General features: G+C 38.5%; 1 protein-coding gene across 1 annotated transcript in view; it reads right to left on the bottom strand.

The window, feature by feature from the left end:
• The window catches only part of Pde3b (phosphodiesterase 3B), a 126,586-nt gene that overhangs the window by 44,566 nt on the left and 62,094 nt on the right, over positions 1–19,926 (bottom strand). The window contains exons 3-4 of the mRNA XM_051149383.1: positions 4,794–4,844; positions 2,356–2,601 (exon numbers count right to left, since the gene is read on the bottom strand). Of these exons, the coding sequence (XP_051005340.1) occupies positions 2,356–2,601; positions 4,794–4,844 (297 nt within the window). The remainder of the gene's footprint in view (positions 1–2,355; positions 2,602–4,793; positions 4,845–19,926) is intronic.

Below are 19,926 nucleotides of genomic sequence, written 5' to 3'. Positions count from 1 at the left end.
GTCAGAAAGCTAAGTATCAAATGTAAGTTTTCACAAGAACACTGATTTCATAAAAGTCTGTGAAAAGTTAGATGTACAGTGAAAACAGTCTATATATAACACTTGCTTACTTTGATAGCTTCATATAACCATTCTTAGTTCATAGCATATGTATAAAATATTTCTATTGAATTATCCGTCCATAATCCCTTTCCTTTACGAATTAGTTTTTCACAAATTCTGTGGCTCTCTTCTGAAGCAAAGTAAGTCCTTGTGTTTATTTGCTTTCCCAAAATCAGAGAGAAATTAGATATGAAATTCTAATAAGCAATTTAAAGAACACAAAGAAAAGGCAAGAATGTTACTTCCTGGCTCTTAAACTACATCAGCAGATTCCAGTTTCCTAAATTACTGTAATTAACTACAATGCTTAGGAAATGAGCTAGTTAGACTCACTACTTGATTAATAGCATGCTTAAAATGTTTTTTTAAATGTACAAGAAAACTTTTCTACATAGAAAATACAACAGCATAATAATGAGTTCAATGGGGCTTTTCTAATTAGAGCATTTTCTGTTTTGTTTTTTAGACTTTTAGAGAAAAGTCTTAGTGTGTAGCCCAGTCCTCTGGCTCCCAGCTCACCGTGCTGCACTTTACGGAGGATTCACTACACCCTGATATGGTCGCGACTTCTAAGAACTGCTCTCTTGTGTTAAAAGTCACTACCTTAGATCATAAACGTCAGTGGGATATGGAAAAAATATATATATTGGGTAAAAACTCAGAAATATCGTAGAGTTGTTTCATTACTTACTGACTAGCATCCTCTTGGGTGCTGTGGTCATGTGTCACGTGGTGCACCACAACAGCCCCGAGCATCAGCACCATGGCTACCTGAGCTCCCGTGAACTGCACTGTTTGCTACACTTTCTAAAAGGAAAAGCATCAGCTATCCATGGCCCAGATGGTGGATAGTTTTCAGATCTGTAACTGTCCTTGCTTAGTTTTTCAACATTGTTAAACCCCAATGTTGAGACCTGACAAAATGAAATTAACTGATCAAAAGTTCCTCAAACCCTGTATTTTCCTTTTCTAGGTTCTCTATAAACCAATACATTTTAACAAAATTAACTTATTTGAAATTTATCTTTCCTTGGTTAGTTGGCAGCTGTAGAATCAGTTGAACTACAATAATCCATAATGTATTTCTAGCTTTGAAGACTTAAGATTGCAGCTGTTAGTGAAGACGCCCAATACACCTCTGATAACAGCACTGTGGGCAAGGATACCACGCACAGGGTTAACACATCCTGCATGTGTTCATTTCTAAAGTAAATCCTATTATTAAGTGCCAGAGTGGGTTGGTACCCATGAGGGGCCTCCCCCTTCTCTGAGGGGGAGGAGAGGAGAAGACAGGAGAAGGAGTGTGTCAGGGCAGGGCGTCTGGGAGAAGAAAAGGGGGCTGCAAGCAGCATGCAAAGTGAATAAATAAAAATTTAAAAACAGGACAGTACCAACAAAAAATTAATTACAAATCTATTTATGGGGGAAAAAAACCAGTGCTCACTGAGCTATAAAAATGCACATGAGTAAAGGAAGGCAGGGTTGTAAATCTGTAAAAATCATTAGGAACCCATGTTGAGAGCTAGTTTTGGACACTCAAGTTGTCACTCTATAAATGGTGACAAAAAGCATTAAGAAATACTGATTTTTAAAAAAAAAAAAACCTGAAATGGGCTGGAGAGATGGCTCAGAGGTTAAGAGCACTGGCTGCTGTCTTGAGCCAATTTCCAGCAATCACATGGTACCTTACAACCATCTATAATGAGATCTGATGTCCTCTTCTGGCCTGCATGGTGTACATGCAGACAGCACTGCATATGTAATAATAAATAAATAAATCTTTAAAAAAGCATTAAGTAATAATAATATATTATTATAATGGTTATTTGTTCTTGGCTCAACAAGTATAATTCCTGAACTCTATAAGAGAAAAGAGATTAATGGCATGGTCTCTTTTATATAAGCCTGAAACTAAGTTCCTTGCTGCTTTCTACTTCTTACAAAAATTTTACCAAATAGTTCTTAGCATGTAAATTGTAACTGCTAAATATAGCAGTGCTATTTAAAATAAAAACTGCTAGAGGCATAATATTTGCCCAGCATATGTAAGGCCCTGGGTTCAATCCCCATCACTAGGAAGAAACTGATGACAAGTACTACAGAATTACTTTATAAAGCACAAACAGCATCATATAAAAGAAGCTGATCCTTAAAAATGAAACTGTGCATTATATAACATTTAAAGTAATGTTTTTAATGAAAACAAATCATTAAATGAAATAAATAAGGCTTGGATGATTACTGCATTTTAACCTTGTGAAGTTTCCGATCTCCTTTCTCGACTGGATCCTCTTCAGAGCAGGGATAAAACCCAGGAAAAGGTGCGAGAGGATGAATCTTTGGCCTGCAGGACCCTGAGAAAGCACCCATCAAGCTGCTGATACTCCGCAGAGAAGAAATGGCTTGCGGGGGGAGGCTGGGGTCAATCAGCAGGTCTGACACCATACTGCGAGCTTCATTCAGCACTGAAAGATCAACTCCATTTCCACCTCCAGAATTCTATGGGAAAAGGGAAATTATATGTTTTTGCATAGAAAATTTAACACTAATCTGGGTTTTTCAAGACAGGGTTTTGCTGTGTAGCATTGGCTGTCCTGGACTCTCTCTCTGTAGGCCAGGCTGGCCTTGAACTCACAGAGATCAACCTGCCTCTGCTTCCCTGAGTGCTGGAATTACTGGTGTTGGCACCACATTACAAAATTTTAATCACATGGACTTGGCATGAATAACGTAACAAATAATAGAATTCTAATTTGAGAGGTGTGTATGTGTGTGTAATAGATGTTGTAAGTTTTAGCTTATTTTGGTATTTTATTTATAATATGGTTTTATTTTCTCTAGCCTATTTCATAACAAATGATATTCATTATTTCATACTAGCATGCAACTAAATATGTGTTTACTTTGAAGTCTACAATTCTGCTACTTCAATACATTATTGATTACTTTCTTTACTTCATGACGAAACTTATAAACACTGAAAGCCCTTGTGTCGTAACCTTACGTAAAGAGCATCCAGAACCATGACAGATGTGTGCTGCAGAGGTTCCTGGGCCCCCACCCACTATCCTCTGACCTCCACACACCTCTCCCAACCCCATAAATAAATAAATAAATAAACAAACAAACAAACAAACATAATAAAAATTTTCAAGTTATCTTGGGCTTATATAAAAAGTCAAACTTACCCAAACCAGTAAATTAATTGTAAGTGTACAACAGATCTAAAGGTGGAAAGTTAAACAATATGGCATATGAAAGGGAACATGGAAAAAATCTCCATGATTCCTGAGGCAGAGTTTTTCAGTATACCTTAGATGTACATATAATTCATATGTATGTATATAGCTACACATACATGGCCAGATACATATTCATGTCCATAATATATAAAGAACTACAAATTGCTAAGTGACAGATAAAAAGCTTACATAAGATTTGTCCAGTGAATATCTGGGTGACCAGCTCTCAACCTGATCAATGAAAGTATTACACAGTTAGCAGAATTCTGCTACCAAGTGTTTATAGGGATGCAAGGCACCTGCAGCCCTCACACACTTCTGCCTGCTGAGTGAAAGGAACACAAACCCTGGGAAACTGTCGGGAAATACCAACCAAAAGCGAACGTCTAGCAACCCGCTCCACATCACATAATCAAGAAAAGACTGTTCTGACAATATCACTTGCAACAGCCAAAACACCGAGCATATAAGAAAAAAAAGTGAAATACAGCCGGGCGGTGGTGGCACACGCCTTTAATCCCAGCACTCTAGAGGCAGAGGCAGGTGGATCTCTGTGAGTTCGAGGCCAGCCTGGGCTGCAGAGCGAGTTCCAGGACAGCCAAGGAGACATAGAAAAACTCTGTCTCAAAAAACAAAACCAAAAAGTGCAACACAACAATGTAATTGATAAATATATTGTAATATATTCATTCAATAAAATAAATGGAAAACAGGTTACTCTATATACAATACTAATAAATCTCATAGCCAAGTTAGTAGAAAAAAAAAAAAGGTTTTTAAAAAGCTAGGGTGAAGCAGAGGAATTCAGGATTGACATAAGCCCAGAGGGGTGCTGAATGAGCTCACCCTTTCTAGCTCTTTCTGAACTCTAGCTGGCTGGTTCAACTCTGTTGTTTTGGCTTAAGCACCTGATTGATTCAAATGGTGTTCTCTTGGCTTCTCAATGAATTGCTCTGCTTGGGAAAACTGCCTCTGAACTCCATAAATTGAATTGTACTGTACTTGCCTTCTCCCTGGTTCGCTGCCCCCCACCCCTCCCTCCCTCTGTTGGAAGTATCCTATCTCTGACATATTCTGTCAAATCTTTCTGATTTTTCACTTTGTCTGCCATTCAATTAGGTTTCTTTTTTTTTTTTAAAGGTAGTAGTAAAGGCATGTCTATATTCCAACCAGAAGGATTAATGGTGTGTATTTCAGCCAGAGAGATTAAAGGTGTATATTCTAGCTAGATCACACAGGCCTAGTTATTTGGATGTGATCCCTTGGCAGAGCAGCCCTGTGGCTGGATTAAAATTCTTCTACACAAATCTACTTCCATGAAGATTCTGGTTAACTTAGCTCAGACAAAGAACATTTTATTATCCAGAAATCCAGTGGGTGCACGAATCCTATGAATAGCTTTGTCTAAAGGAAAGGTGCTCTCAGCAGGCAGCAGGGGCTCACGCTCACCTGGTAATGAGGCCTACACCAGTGCTTCAGGTCCCAGTCCCAGAGAATCATCTGCAAAAGAGCATCTGGTTACAAGTCACGCACAAACACACGCAAGGACAAACGGCTTCCTCTTTCTCTGGAGACGCCTACAGCAGCTTAGACACCAGAAAGGGAGTCAAGGGGAGTGACGCTGGTCTCTTTGTAGGTTTACTTCATAGTTCATATAATCTATAACTAATCCGTCCAAAGAGTAACAAAAAGACTACAGTAAATTATATTAACCTTCAAATATGTATTATTAAACTGACAATATGGCTCAGAGATTAAGAGCACTTACTACTCTTACAGATGACCCAAGTTCAAATCCAAGCACCCACATCGGATGGCTCACACCGACTTTAACTCCAATTCTAAGATATCTAATACCCTTTCTGAACTCCATGGGCGCTGTATGCACATGGTACACATACAGACAAATGCATACACATCAGTAAATTTACATTTTTAAATATTAAAAAAATAAAAAAAAACAAGAACCAAAATCATGTCACTAAAATTTTAGAAAAAATTAACTATAAGCAGGCATGCCTGACTTGAGAGTCATCACATCTTTTCCCCACATTGGCTTTTTTTTTTTTTTTTTTTTTTTTTTTTTTTTTCCTTGTTTGGTTTTTGTTTTTGTTTTGTTGTTTGAGACAGGGCTTCTCTGTGTGGCCCTACCTCCTAGACTCACACACTAGACCAGACTGCCCTTGAACGCAAGAAATCCTCCTACCTCTGTCTGCCATGTGCTGAGATTAAAGGTGTCACAACCACCACCAAGAGAGTCATCATTAGTGTAAGCTGATATCCCGGTGTGAAGCTATTATTTCCACACTAATAAGACACTCGTACAGACAAAACTTTACAACTTTTTGTGGCCTGTGTTAAATTACACTTAAAGAAATGGTTTACAAGAATCAAAGTATACTCCCTTTTCTTTCTCAGCCCACAGCTCCGCCTCCATCTACAGAGGCCTGTGGCTACCCAGGACAGACAGGTGAGAGAGACCTCTACAGTGTCTGCCTGCTGGGTGCCAAGCCCAGAAGCTGTGAGCTACAGCCTTCAATCTGTATGGTCCATCTCCCAGACCGCAGCTCTACCTGCACTCCCAGAGGCCCATGGCCATAAGGGACCACCAGGTAGTACTCTTACCCACAACCCCTGCCAGGAAGCCACTCAAAATACTCCCAACAGAGGTAAACCGCACCTGCTCCATAGCACTCCATTTTCTGGCCCACAGCCTGGCCTGCACTACCTGAGGCCTGTTAATATCAGACAACCAGATGGTTAAAGGCCAGAATAAAAACACAAAGAAGAGCCAAAGCACCATGGCACCACTAGTACCCAGGCATCACACTACAACAAGCCCAGGATATCAACGCAGCTGAAGCACAAAAGAATGACCTTAAATCCAACCTTATAAAGATAATAGATGCCTTTAAGGAAAAAAAATGAATAAATCCTTTTTAAAAATACAGGAAAATACAAACAATCAAGTTGAGGCCTTTAAAGAGGAAAGAAATAAAATCCTTAAAGAAGTACAGGAAAACACAACTAAACAGGGGAGGAAATGAATAAAACTGTCCAAGACCTGAACATCGAAGTAGAAGCGATAAAGAGAGCACAATCTGAGGAAATCCTGGAGACCGCAAGCCTAGGGAAGAGAGAATAGGAAAAATAGACGAAATCGTCACCAACAGAATTCAAGAGATGGAAGAAAGAATATCGGGTGTAGAAGATGTGATAGAAGAAATTGATACATCAGTCAAAGAAAATATTAAATCTAAAAAATTCCTGCCACAAAACATCCAGGAAATCTGGGATATTATAAAAAGAAATAGAAGATGAAGAGTCCCAGCTCCAAAGACCAGAAAATAGTTTCAACAAAATCACAGAAGAAAATTTCCCCAACCTAAAAAAAGAAATGCCTATAAACATACAAGAAGCATACAGAACACCAATTAGATTGCACTAGAAAAGAAAATTCTCCAGCCACATAACAATCAAATCACTAAACCTATGGAATAAAGAAAAAAATAGTAAAAGCTGCAAGGGTAAAAGGCCAAGGAACTTATAAAAGCAGAACAATCAGAATTACACCCAACTTCTCACCAAGAGTCTGGAAAGATTTCTTACAACCTCTAAAAAACCGCAGACGCCAACCTGGACTACTATACCCAGCAAATCTCTCAATCACCACAGATGGATAAAACAAAATATTCTAAAACAAAACCAAATTTAAATAGTATCTATTCACTAATCCAGCTCTACACACAATACTAGAAGGAAATCTCCAATACAAGGAGGTTAACTACATCCAATAACACACAGGGAAAAAAACATACACCAGCAAAAACAAAAGAAAGGAAGCACATGTACAGACAGACAGACAGACAGACAGACACACACACACACACACACCACTAACATTAAAGTAAAAGGAATTAAGAATCACTGTTCATTAATATTTCTCAATATCAATGGACTCAATACCCCAACAAAAAGGCACAAGTGAACAAAATGGATGCAAAAACAGGATCCATTATTCTTCTGCATAAAAGAAACACACCTCAGCAATAATGATAAACATTACCTTAGACTAAAGGGCTGGAAAAAGGTTTTCCAAGGAAATGGACCCAAAAAGCAAGATGGAGTACCCATTCTAATCTAATAAAATAGACCTCCAGCCAAAATTAATCAAGAGGTGAGGAAGGACACTTCATACACATCAATAGAAAAATCTGCCAAGATGACATGTCAACTCTGAACAGCTATGCCCCAAATGCAAAGCCACGCAAATTTGTAAAAGAAAGAATACTAGTAACTCAGACCCAGAATGACATGCATGATATATACACACTTGTAAGTGGATATTAGCCACATAATGCAGGATAGCCACACTACAGTCCATAGACCTAAAGAAGCTAAATAACAAGGAGGACCCTAGGGAGGATGCCTAATTCTCACTCAGACACAGGAAGCAGGTGAAAAGAAGGAACAGGACGGAAGCCTACCATAGAGGTCCTCTGAAAGACTCCACCCAGCAATGATTCAAGCAAAATATATAAAGAACTAAAGAAATTAAACACCACAAAACCAAACAACCCAATTGCGAAATGGGGCTTGGAACTTAACAGAGAATTCTCAACAGAGGAATATCAAATGGCCGAGAAACACTTAAAGAAATGCTCGTCCTCGTTAGTCATCAGAGAAATGCAAATCAAAATGACACTGAGATTCCATCTTACACCCACTAGAATGGCTAAGATCAAAAACACAAATGACACCACATGTTGGCGAGGATGTGGAGAGAGAGGAACACTCCTTCATTGCTGGTGGGAATGCAAACTAGTACAACCACTTTGGAAAGCTATCTGGCGCTTTCTCAGAAAAATGGGAATAGGGCTTCCTCAAGACCCAGCTATCCCACTACTTGGAATATACCCAGAAAATGCTCTACCACATAACAGGGACATATGCTCAACCATGTTCATAGCTGCTCTATACATAATAGCCAGAACATGGAAACAGCCTAAGTGTCCCTCAGTAGAAGAATGGACTAAGAAACTGTGGTATATTTACACGATGGAATACTACTCAGCTATTAAAAACAAGGAATTCCCAAAATTTGTGGACAAATGGATTGATCTAGAAATTATCATAACGAGTGAGTTCACCCAGAAACAAAAAGAGACAGACAGTATATACTCACTTATATCAAAACACTAATCCAAAGGATACGTACCATGAAAAATTTTACTTACCAAAAAAGTGGGTCAGAGGAGAGGATATCCGACTGACACTTTAGGCAAGAGTAGCATGGAAGAAAGGGGAAATAGTAGGACCCACAGGGTCCTGGAAACCTACAAGAAGATCTTTATGACAGGTAGATCTGGATCCTGGGGTCCTCCTCAAATTAAGGCACCAGCCAAGGAGAATATAGGCAGTAAGCTTCAAACCCCTACCAAGACCTAGCCAACGAACAGGATATTCTCCACCGTTGAGTGGAGAGTGAGATCTGATTCTCACATGAACTCTGATGCCCCTTTTCTGACCACGTCCCCTGGATGGGGAGACCTGGTGGCACTCAGAGGAAGGATAGAAAGTTACCAAGAAGAGACCCTATATTCTATGAGCATATATAGGGGGAGGAGGTCTCCCTCAATCACAGACATAGGGGAGGGGAGAAGGGGGGAAGTGGGAGGGAGGGAAGAATGGGAGGAAACAGGGGAAGGACTAACAATCAAGATGTAATATGAATAAACTAATAAAAAATAAAAATAAATTTAAAAAAAGAAACAGAGAAATGATGAAATTCACTGACATTATGAATCAAATGGATCTAACAGATATCTACATTCCATCCAAACACAAAGGAATATACCTTCTTCCCAGCACCTCATGGAACCTTCTCCTAAATGACCACATAGTTGGTTACAAAGCAAACTTCAACAGCAACAAGAAAATTGAAATAACTTTGTATTTTATCAGACTACCATGGAAAGTCAAACTTCAATAACCATAGAAATAATAGAAAGCCTACACACTCATGGAAACTGAACAACTCTCAACTTGATGACCACTGAGTCAGGAAAGAAAAAAATTTTTTTAATTAAAGACTTCCTAGAATTCAATGAAAATGAAGGCACAACATACTCAAACTGATAGGACTAAGTACTTCATGAAGAAATTGGAGAGATCTCTTACTAGAAATCTAAAAATAACCTGAAAGCTCTAGAACATAAAGAAGCAAACACTCCCAAGAGGAGTAGACCACAGGAAGTAATCAAACTCAGGGCTGAAATCAATAAATTAGGAACACAGAGTCCAATATAAAGAATCAACAAAGTACAGAGTAGGCTCTTTGATAAATCAACAAGATAGACAAACCCTTAGCCAAATTAACTAAAAGGCACAGAGACAGTATTCAAATTAACAAAATAAGAAATGAAACATGGGGACATAACGACAGACACTGAGGCAATCCAAAAGAGACACTGGGTCTTACTTCAAAAAGCTGTACACACAAAACTGAAAAATAAAATGAAATGGACAATTTTCTTTTTTATGATGATTTTCTTGATAAATAACACTTACTAACGTTAACTCAAGCTCAGGTAAACAATTAAAATAGACCTATAACCCCTAAGGAAATAGAAGCAGTCACTAAAAGTCTCCCAACCACAAAACAAACAAACAAAAACAACAACAACAAAAAGCCAACCCAGGGCCAGATGGTTTTAGCACAGAATTCTACCAGACTTTCAAAGAAGAGAATTCTAATACTCCACAAAGTATTCCACAAAATAGAGACAGAAGGAGCATTGCCAAACTCATTCTGAGACCACAGTCACCCTGATACCTAAATCACACGAAGACTCAACCAAGAAAAAGAATTTCAAACCAATCTCCTTTGTGAGCATTGAGGAAAAAAAATAATCAATAAAATCTTGCACACCGACTCCAGTAACACATCAAAACAAGATCTACTATGGTCACATAGGCTTCATCCCAGGGATGCAGGGTAGTTCACTGTACAAAAATCCATCAACATAATCCAGCATGTAAACAAACTGAAGGAAAAAAAACATGTTCATTTCATTACAAGCTGGAAATGCTTTTGACAAAATCCAACATGGCTTCATGACAAAAGTCTTGGAGAGATCAGGGATACAAGGCCCATACCTAAACATAATAAAGGCTATATATACAGTAAGCAATAGCCAACGTCAAATTAAATGCAGAGAAGCTTAAACCAATTCCACTGAAATCAGGGACAAGATACGGCTGCCCAATCTCTTCATATCTATTCAATATAGTACCTGAAGTTTTAGCTGGAGCAATAAGACAACTAAAGGGGATCAAGGAGATACAAATTGGAAAGGAAGAAGACAAAGTATCCCTATTTACAGATGATATAATAGTGTATATAAGTGACCCCCAAAATTCTACCAGGGACCTCCTACAGCTCATAAGCATCTTCAACAAAGTAGCAGGATACAAAAGTAACTGAAAAATCAGTAGCCCTCATTTATACAAAGGATAAATGGGGTGAGAAACAAATTAAGTGAACAATACCCTTTACAATAGCCACAAAAATATAAAGTATCTTGGTATAACTCTTAACCAAGCAAGTGGAAGACCTGTAGGACATGAACTTCAAGTTTCTGAAGAAAGAAATTGAAGAAGATACCAGAAGATAGAAAGATCTCTCATGCTCATGGATTGGTAGGATTAACATAGTAAAAATGGCCTATATTACCAAAAGCAGTCTACAGATTCAATGCAATTCCCATCAAAATTCCAACACAATTCTTTACAGACTTTGAAAGAACAACCCCCAGTTTCATATGGAAAAAATAAAAACTCTGGCTAGCTAAAAACAATCCCGTACAATAAAAGACCATCTGGAGGTATCCATCCCATATTTCAAGAGGTACTACACAGCAGTAGTAATAAAAACTACATGGTACTGGCATAGAAACAGACCAGTTGATCACTAGAATAGAACCAAAGACCCACAAATAAATTCACACACGTAAGGGCACCTAATGTTTCACAAAGTAAAAAAACCAAACAATGGGGGGGGGAGCACTTCAACAAATCATGCTGGTTTAACGGGATGTCTGCATATATGGAGGAATGCAAATAGATCCATATTTATCACTCCACACAAGACTCAAGTCCAAGTAGATCAAAGACCTCAGTATAAAACCAGATACACCAACGCTAACAGAAGAGAATGTAGGAAATAGCCTTGAATGCATTAGTACAGGAGACAACTTACTAAGCAGAACATCGCTCCTGCACACACACCCAAAAAATACTCCACCACACCACAAGGACACTTGCTCCACTATGTCTATAGCAACTTTATTAACAATAGCCAGAGACTGGAAAAAAACTAGATGTCCCTCAACCAAAAAATGGATTTTTAAAAAATGTGATACAGTTACACAATGGAATACTACTCAGCTATTAAAAACAAGGACATCATAAAGTTTTCCAGAAAATGGATGGAACTAGAAAAGATCATCCTGAGTGAAGTAACCTAGACCTAGACAAGCATGGTATGTACCCACTAAAAGGAAAATTAGCCATATTATACAGGATAACCATGCTACAATCCACAGAACCAAGGAAGTTAAATAACAAGGACGGCCCAAGGGAGCATTCTTGAATCTCACCCAGAAGGGGAAATAAAACAGGCATTGGAGGTGGATGAGGGAAGGAACTGTGTAGGAGAGGGGATGGGAAGGGAACAGGGATAGGAATTAGAAGTACAGAGAGCAGAAGAGGAACGTGGGCATGGTAAGAGAACTGAAATTGGAGGTGGAAGGCATTTCTGGGATGTGCCAAAGACCTGGGATGGGGAGGCCCCAGGAAGTCCATGAGAAACCCTAGCTAAGACTTCTAGAAATGAGGGATATGAAGCCTGAAGTGGCACATCCTGTAGCCAGGCAGGTCTTCCAGTGATGGGACTTCCACTCACAAAACCTTCAACACAAAATTTGTAATGTTTACAAATTGTGCAGGGACAAAATTGGAACATAGATTAAGCAAACGGCTAACCAAAGACTGGCCCTACTTGAGACCCATCTCATGGAAGAGAAGCAGTTTCTGACACTATTAATAGTACTGTGCTGTGCTTGGAAACAGGAGTGTAGCATTATTATCTTCTGAGAGGCTTCATCCAGCAGCTGATGGAAACAGATTCAGAGACCCACAACCAAACAATAGGTCAAGCTCAGGGAGTCTTGTGGAAGTGTTGGGGGAAGGACAGAGGGACCAGGAGGGAACAAGACCACAAGAAGGCCTCTAGAGTAAACTAACCTGTACTCACAGGGGCTCACAGAGACTGAACCACCAACCAGAGAGCTACTACATGGGCTGGCCTTAAAGCACATATGTACTTATGTAGCTAATGGGCAGCTTAGTCATCATGCGGTCCCCTAGCAACAGGAGCAGGGGCTGTCTCTGACTCTGTTGCCTGCTTTGGATCCCTTTCTCCAGCTGAGCTGCCTTGTCTGACCTCAGTGGAAAAGTATGTGCTTGGTCCTGCTGTGACTTGAGGTGTCAGAGTGGGTTAGTACCCCTTGGAGGTCTCCTCTTCTCTGAGAAGGAGAGAGGGAACTGGGAGGAAGAAACATGAGGGTGGGAATGGGAAGAAAGAAGAGAGGGATCTGGGACCAGGCTGTAAAATGATTAAATAAATAAGTGAAAAAAAAGCATTTCATCTTTAATGATTATCAATACACACCTTTTCAAATAGACTTAATATTGATTTTTCTCATTAAAATAATGAGCTAAATTATTAACATCCATTTTTTTAAAGTATAGTCCTTTCAATACACAACTAAGCAGTGCCCACTTTTGTTTCTTCCAAGACTACTGAGATGTCTCAGCCCAGCCTTGCTTTCTCTACCTTCTTCCTGTCTTGTCTAGTACAGCGGTCACTGCATTCAACAAGACGCAGTTAACTTGAATTTACTCATGGTCATGACCATCTACTCTAAATTTCTATGTAGTGTTGACTTAATGATTAAGTTTCTTTGTCTTAACCAATTCCTTGTAATTGCCATTTGCTACAAGGCCTTGAACACTAATATTGAATATGCCTACTAAATATTTAATAAAAATCCTAAATTTTTCTGTATGCTTCACTACTTTATATTGTTTCCTGTGCACGGGCTGATGTCTTTTTTTAAGACTTGTTTTATCTTAATGACTGATTCATGTTATACATCACTGAGTCCACTTTGCACGGACATGAGAGAGGAACTTTTTTTCTTGGTTTTGACCTCCTTAAAAGGTCTCTTTTTGTGTAATTTTAATTCCTTTGATTTACAACATACTTCTTCCATATACTCCCCTTGTCTCTCATTCAAATTCATGGCCTCCTTCTTCTTCTTGTTACATGTGGTGTGTGTAGCAGGGAGTTGGTTGTAAGAGTCCCTTTTTGTTTGTTTTTGTCTTTTAAACACATTCCTCCGGAAACTATGATACAGGTAGTGGCCAACCTTAAGTTCTCCTGAGAAGCCAGCACAGGATCCGCATCCTTCCCATCCAAATCACTTTCTCAGGCATTCAAACACAGGCAGCTCCTTTTCGCTACGCCCACACACACGGCCTTCCTCTAGCCAATATGTGTTTTCCTGCTTTCACGCCCAGAATACAGTCCCAGGCTTCCAGATGATAGAGCCACATCTGCAGGTAGGAACTGCTAACATAGAGCCACATCTGCAGGTAGGAACTGCTGGCAGCAATGTCACTGCTCTCACTGGGGTTTGTTGGTGGGACCAGGCCGACCTCCCTTTTGCCTCAGCAGAGAACATAAAGATAAAGCAAGACTCTTCTGGAGCTTGGCTGTGGCTGCAGCAGCAAAAGAAAAGGTTGGAAAAAAATATAAACTAGCCTAATCCCCATTCCTCTCATTATTATGTCACTACTCCAACATTTTACTAGAAGTTGGAAAACTGCGTCTGTAAAGGAACAGAGCACAGACTTTGCAAACCAAATGTGGTCACTATAGCACATTCATTTGTTTGCTTGCTATTTTTCCTTTTGAAATCTCTTACAATATAAAAAACAGTTCAGAATCAGGCTGCTGGTGGGGTAGTCTCAGTGGGCTATAATTTGGTGATTCCTGTTTTAGAAAATGTACAACTTTCAGTCATTCAAAAAAAAAAAGGCTCTGGTTATTATTGCTATCTCCTCATCAACATCCTTCCAGAAAGTAATTTCTTCTTCCTACTGAAATCTATTTCTTTCCAAAGAAAATCCAAACGTACTAAATCCACTTAAAAGAATTCATGAACCAGTGGGGGGGGGGAGGAAAGCCTGTGGTGCAGGTACACTCAAAGTTGCATTTGAATAGATAAAATTATTACATTTACAGAGTTTTCTATGACCCTAAGTTGTGACTTAACAAGCATGAAATCTGGATTCTAAAGATACTAACTCAATTTAAGACATTACGACTAACAACCTAAAGTCCCTGAGATTCCTCGTACCTGAGACTGCTATGACCGTTCTCTGCATGCTGTCTGTCTAGAACTTGTTTTGGATATCTAGCTATAATACTTTTTTAACTCTGTCCTTATTTTAGTATGACAAAGTTTCTTGGCAATTGAGATCAACTAGCTTAATTACCATTCCTCCCATTATTATAAATCTGGCATTTTTTTTCAAGCTTACCAATAAAAGTCTATACTAGACAAGTAAAAATAGTCATATGATACGTGTAACTAAAGATTACTTAAGGGAGAAGCTGTAACCTACTGATTTGCACTCTGCTCTATTACCGTGAAAACCTGTACCGTGTCATGTGACTCATGCCTCAGTATTTCTTTCACAAAGACACCATCGAATAAATGCTGATGTCTCATTTCCAAAATTCATCATTAGTCAGAGCGTAAGTTGATTTACTAACTCAAGCATACTTGCATCTCAATAGCTTAGCACCAAGTATCTTCCCCACTTCGCTGATTCATCTGATCAATAGACATTACCCTTTCAGCTAGTTGTACTCTATCGCCAAACACAGTATTTATATTAAGACCTAGTGTTCTTAGTAGTAGTGTCATTGCCCCTAACCAAGTAAGAACTGGTTCCTGAGGACCCCAGAAACCATGATTAAAAGGTATACTACATAAATAGATATAAAGAATATGGGCAAACTAACTAGATTTAGTGGGTTATGGGAAAACAAGGCATGAAAGTAGAGTAGGGAGAAAAAGGGTGGTGGGAATATATAGGTAGTTGGAAGAAAAAAAACAGGGGCAGACATGATCTTATTTCATTGTATACATGTGTAAAAGTCTCAAAAATAAAAGAATATTATAATAAAAGATTTTTCTAAGGTTGATGAAGAATACAAGAAAAGAGAATTGCGTATCCACCATTGTTGGGAGTGTAACTAGCACAGAAACTATGAAAAACAGTATGAGTGTCTGTCAAAAACTAAAAATAGAACTTCTACATGATTCAGCTAGCCTACTACGAGACATATAGTCAGTGGAGTTTAAGTAAGTTCATCAGAGCTATCTGCACGTCCATGTTTATTGCAGGGTTATTCAAATTACATATGAGTCAGTCTTCATTTCCCTTTATGGCTAAATGAAGAAGATGTACTGGATGTGCATGGCAAGAAATGCTCTCGTTTGGAATAATATGGATGGAGCTATAAGACGTTACCTTAAACGAAGCAAGCCTAACACTGAAAGACAAATACCACATAAACTGAAAGAGTTGATTTCATAGAACCCAAATACAGGCAAAGGAGAGTGGGTTGGAGGAGGGGCTGAGAGGACTGAAGTGAGAGCTGACATCACACTCTCAGAGGTGGAGTGGTGTCCAGCATTCTACAGCACAGAAAATGCAGTATTTACCATAAGAACTAGAAGTTCAAAACTTCAACACAAATGCTAATTATCCTGATCTGGTCATTATATGCTGAATACATGTATGCAATTATGACTTTATTCACAATTATGTTTCAAATTTAAAGATTTTTAAAGAACAAAGATTTCAAAATTATATATCATTGAAGAGGTCATGTAACAATGGTAGCACTCAACACTGACGGTGATGCTGGAGAGCCTGGCTGAAGGGTGACATCCACAGCAGCTTCCACTGGAAAGCAAAACCATGCTAAGCACAGGTCACATCACAGCAAAACCATGCTAAGCACACGTCACTTCACAGCAAAACCATGCTAAGCACACGTCACTTCACAGCAAAACCATGCTAAGCACACGTCACTTCACAGCAAAACCGTGCTAAGCACACGTCACTTCACAGCAAAACCATGCTAAGCACACGTCACTTCACAGCAAAACCGTGCTAAGCACACGTCACTTCACAGAAAAACCGTGCTAAGCACACGTCACTTCACAGCAAAACCATGCTAAGCACACTTCACTTCACAGCAAAACCGTGCTAAGCACAGGTCACATCACAGCAAAACCATACTAAGCACACGTCACTTCACAGTAGGGAGGAATCAGATGATACTTTTCAAGGCTTCATTCTCCCTTCCCACTGTGGGTTCAGGGATTAAACCCCGACTGTCAGGCTTATACGCCAGCACTTTCATGTGCTGAGCCATCTCACCAGCCCCTAAGCTTTAGAAATTTGGCATTGGTCAGACAGTTTTGTTATCCTTTACAAAAGCTTAATCTACAGCAAAGTTGGGGGAAAACCACAAAGTTTGAGCCTTTGTTATAATGTTAAACTTGAGCTGTTTCAGTTGTGTTGTATTCTATATACATGTAGAAATAATGAAAGGCTCAAACCAAGTTTTCTAAAGACTAATAGCATTATAAGCATAGTGACATAACTCAGAATAAATGTCTAGTTTAAATACTCTATCAAAAATGCTACCAATCTGTGGTGTGACAACACCACTCACACTCATGAAGGCAGAAGTGCCCCTAGGACATGTGATGGCAATTGTCTAAAAGCTCAAACTGTACTTCAACTGGCAAGCCATTCCTCTACACACTTCTAAATAGTGTCTACTTTGGAAACTTGCCAAATAATAGGAAAACAGAAACTTTTAAAGGAAACATGAATACTCCTTCAGTAAACTAACATTTTTTTCTAGAACAAGAAAATGTTTTCATAGATAAACAAAAGACTTTTATTCTGAGTTTAAAATAAAAATTAAAAACTATCACAGCCCCACTCAGAATCTGAACTCCTGCCTGCTAAAGTACTTAAAGGACAAGCCACTGCTGATGAATGTACAGCACTAGGCACAAGGAGCATCAACGTTATGTTGAAGGAGAAAACGTCAATTACAAAACGTATGGACCATCAAGACAGCACAGAACAGAAAAAGCACACAAGCAAAGGAACAATTGTGCAGGCATGTTGCTTCTCTGCTGATGGAAACACTCAGGTTCTAAGTACAAGCCATCCCTTGGTAAAGTGTAATTCACACAAGGAAGCACGTTTATCACAAAAGACCCATGTTATAAAAGCTGGCTTGCTCTGCAGTCATTGTTTTGTCAACTTTAGCACAGACTTGAAAATTGCATTGGAATCAAGGAATGCTCCTCCTAGCCAGCCAGCATCAGTGATCTGAAAAGCAAAAGGCTTCAATAATAAGTGCCATATTAACACAAATCTGTATGCTGCTCTTCATTAGGGGAGAGGGAGGCAGGGCTGTGTGCAGCAAACCAAGCTGCCTCACATTCTTGAATTTCTGATCTTCCTGACTCCACCCCCGAGAGCAGGATTATTACAGGTTGTGCCATCATGCCTAGCTCCCCGATGCTTTTACTTATAGAAAGCTACTAGTACTTGAAATATGATAGGCAAGATTAAATATAAACAGCACAAACGGAAACACAATTTTCACTACAGATCATCTTTTTATTAGGCTTTACACAGTGGAGCAAAACTAAAATATTTTAAATAAAACATGAGACAATTCTATTTCTCAAAAGTTAAGTATGATATAGCTCATCAAATTAATAACAGAAAAGTAGACATTAGTGAAAATATGTTTATAATTCCAAGGTCCATGAAAGTATAGAACCAACAATAATAAATGCTTAATGCCTCCCCTCATCTTATTCTGGTTTTTCTCATTTAAATGAAGCAGAAAATGGTTGGATATAAATGAACATAAAATACGTAGGCTATTTACTTATCACAGAGAAATACCTTTGTTACGATGATACAAAAACATTGGGGTTTTAGGTTATAAAAGTAGTAAAAATTTATTTTTTAAAATTCACCTAAAATTGTTCAGTAGCTATGAAACACACTGAGTGCATAGTGAATGGCAAGGATAAATTTAACATTTTTCAAGCACTGTTCTAAGTATTTATTTCACCTATATAATATGTAGTTCTTTTAAAATCTTCCTTCCAGGTAGACAATCAATGCTGTATGCAGTTTCCAAGCCAGCAAAGCTCCAGGCATCTAAACTTCACCTTCTATACCATGAAAACAACTTGAACAGAAGAGTAAAGCTGAATTGTAAATCACAATAAAAACATCTCAGTGACAATGAGGTACTTTTAAATATTTATATCTATGTTCTTCTAAATGCCAGCACTCATGCACTATTTGAAATTATTGTGTCTTTTCACAAAGCTAATTTCCAGAACACTATTGCTTTCTCTTAGTAACATAGGAAATGTATATGATTTTTTTAAAAATTTAGTGGGTTTGATAAAGTTATATCCAAGGTTGCATTTATTTAAATTCATCTTTTCTTTGTGGTTGAAAGTTGAATCTTGATAAAAGTTTCTGTTTGAATATGTTTATGTGTTGAACATGCTTTACAGAGTTCTGCAAACCACCGGAACCACAGGGAAGCAGCAGCAGCAGCACAGCCACCAGATGTTATCAAGTTCAATTACGTCAATGAGGTTTTACTTCATTTTTCTCAGTGTGGCTTAAAAGAAAAACATATGCACCACCAAAAAAAAAATCTCACAGAACTGCAGCACTCATGTCAAACTTTTAAAAAACACCTACTGTGGTGCACTCCCACGTGAACTGTGAAAACACACTGTGTCCTTATTTCTTGAGCTTCATGTTCATATCTATGCTGTTAAAACTGAACAAATTTCAGTACTTCAATTTTTCTAACTCTGTGCATTCCATCTTAAGTCCAGTGAAAAGACTCATTTAACTTGATGTTTATTGAATACAAAAACATAAAAGGGTAGACAAAATGTTAAACTAAAGCTGTAGTTTATAATAGACTCTAATATGCAAACGAAATTTGATCCCTTTGAAACAAACAAACAAACAAAAGCCCCATTCAGGAAATATAAAAGAGAAAAAAAAAAAGGGTCTGTGAGGGAGTTGGAGAGGGGACTGGACTAGTATTATGTTAATTTTATGTATTGTTCCTACTAACTGACTAATAGGAAGACGATAAGAGGACTCTGGCCACATGCTATATGCCAATGCATTGTTCAGCACTCAATATACATTGTCTCCTTTAATCATTACTATAATTACCCATATCCCTATAATTCTGAGCCTTCTCCTTTTCACATATAAAAAAATAGACTTTAGATTTAATTCTAGTGCTTTAGGGACTGTTAGCCATTAGGAAGTATCATGTTACACTTACCATTCC

This window comes from Acomys russatus, chromosome 7, assembly GCF_903995435.1.
Source record: "Acomys russatus chromosome 7, mAcoRus1.1, whole genome shotgun sequence".
Lineage (NCBI taxonomy): Eukaryota > Metazoa > Chordata > Mammalia > Rodentia > Muridae > Acomys > Acomys russatus.
This window is presented reverse-complemented; position numbering and strand designations above follow the sequence as displayed.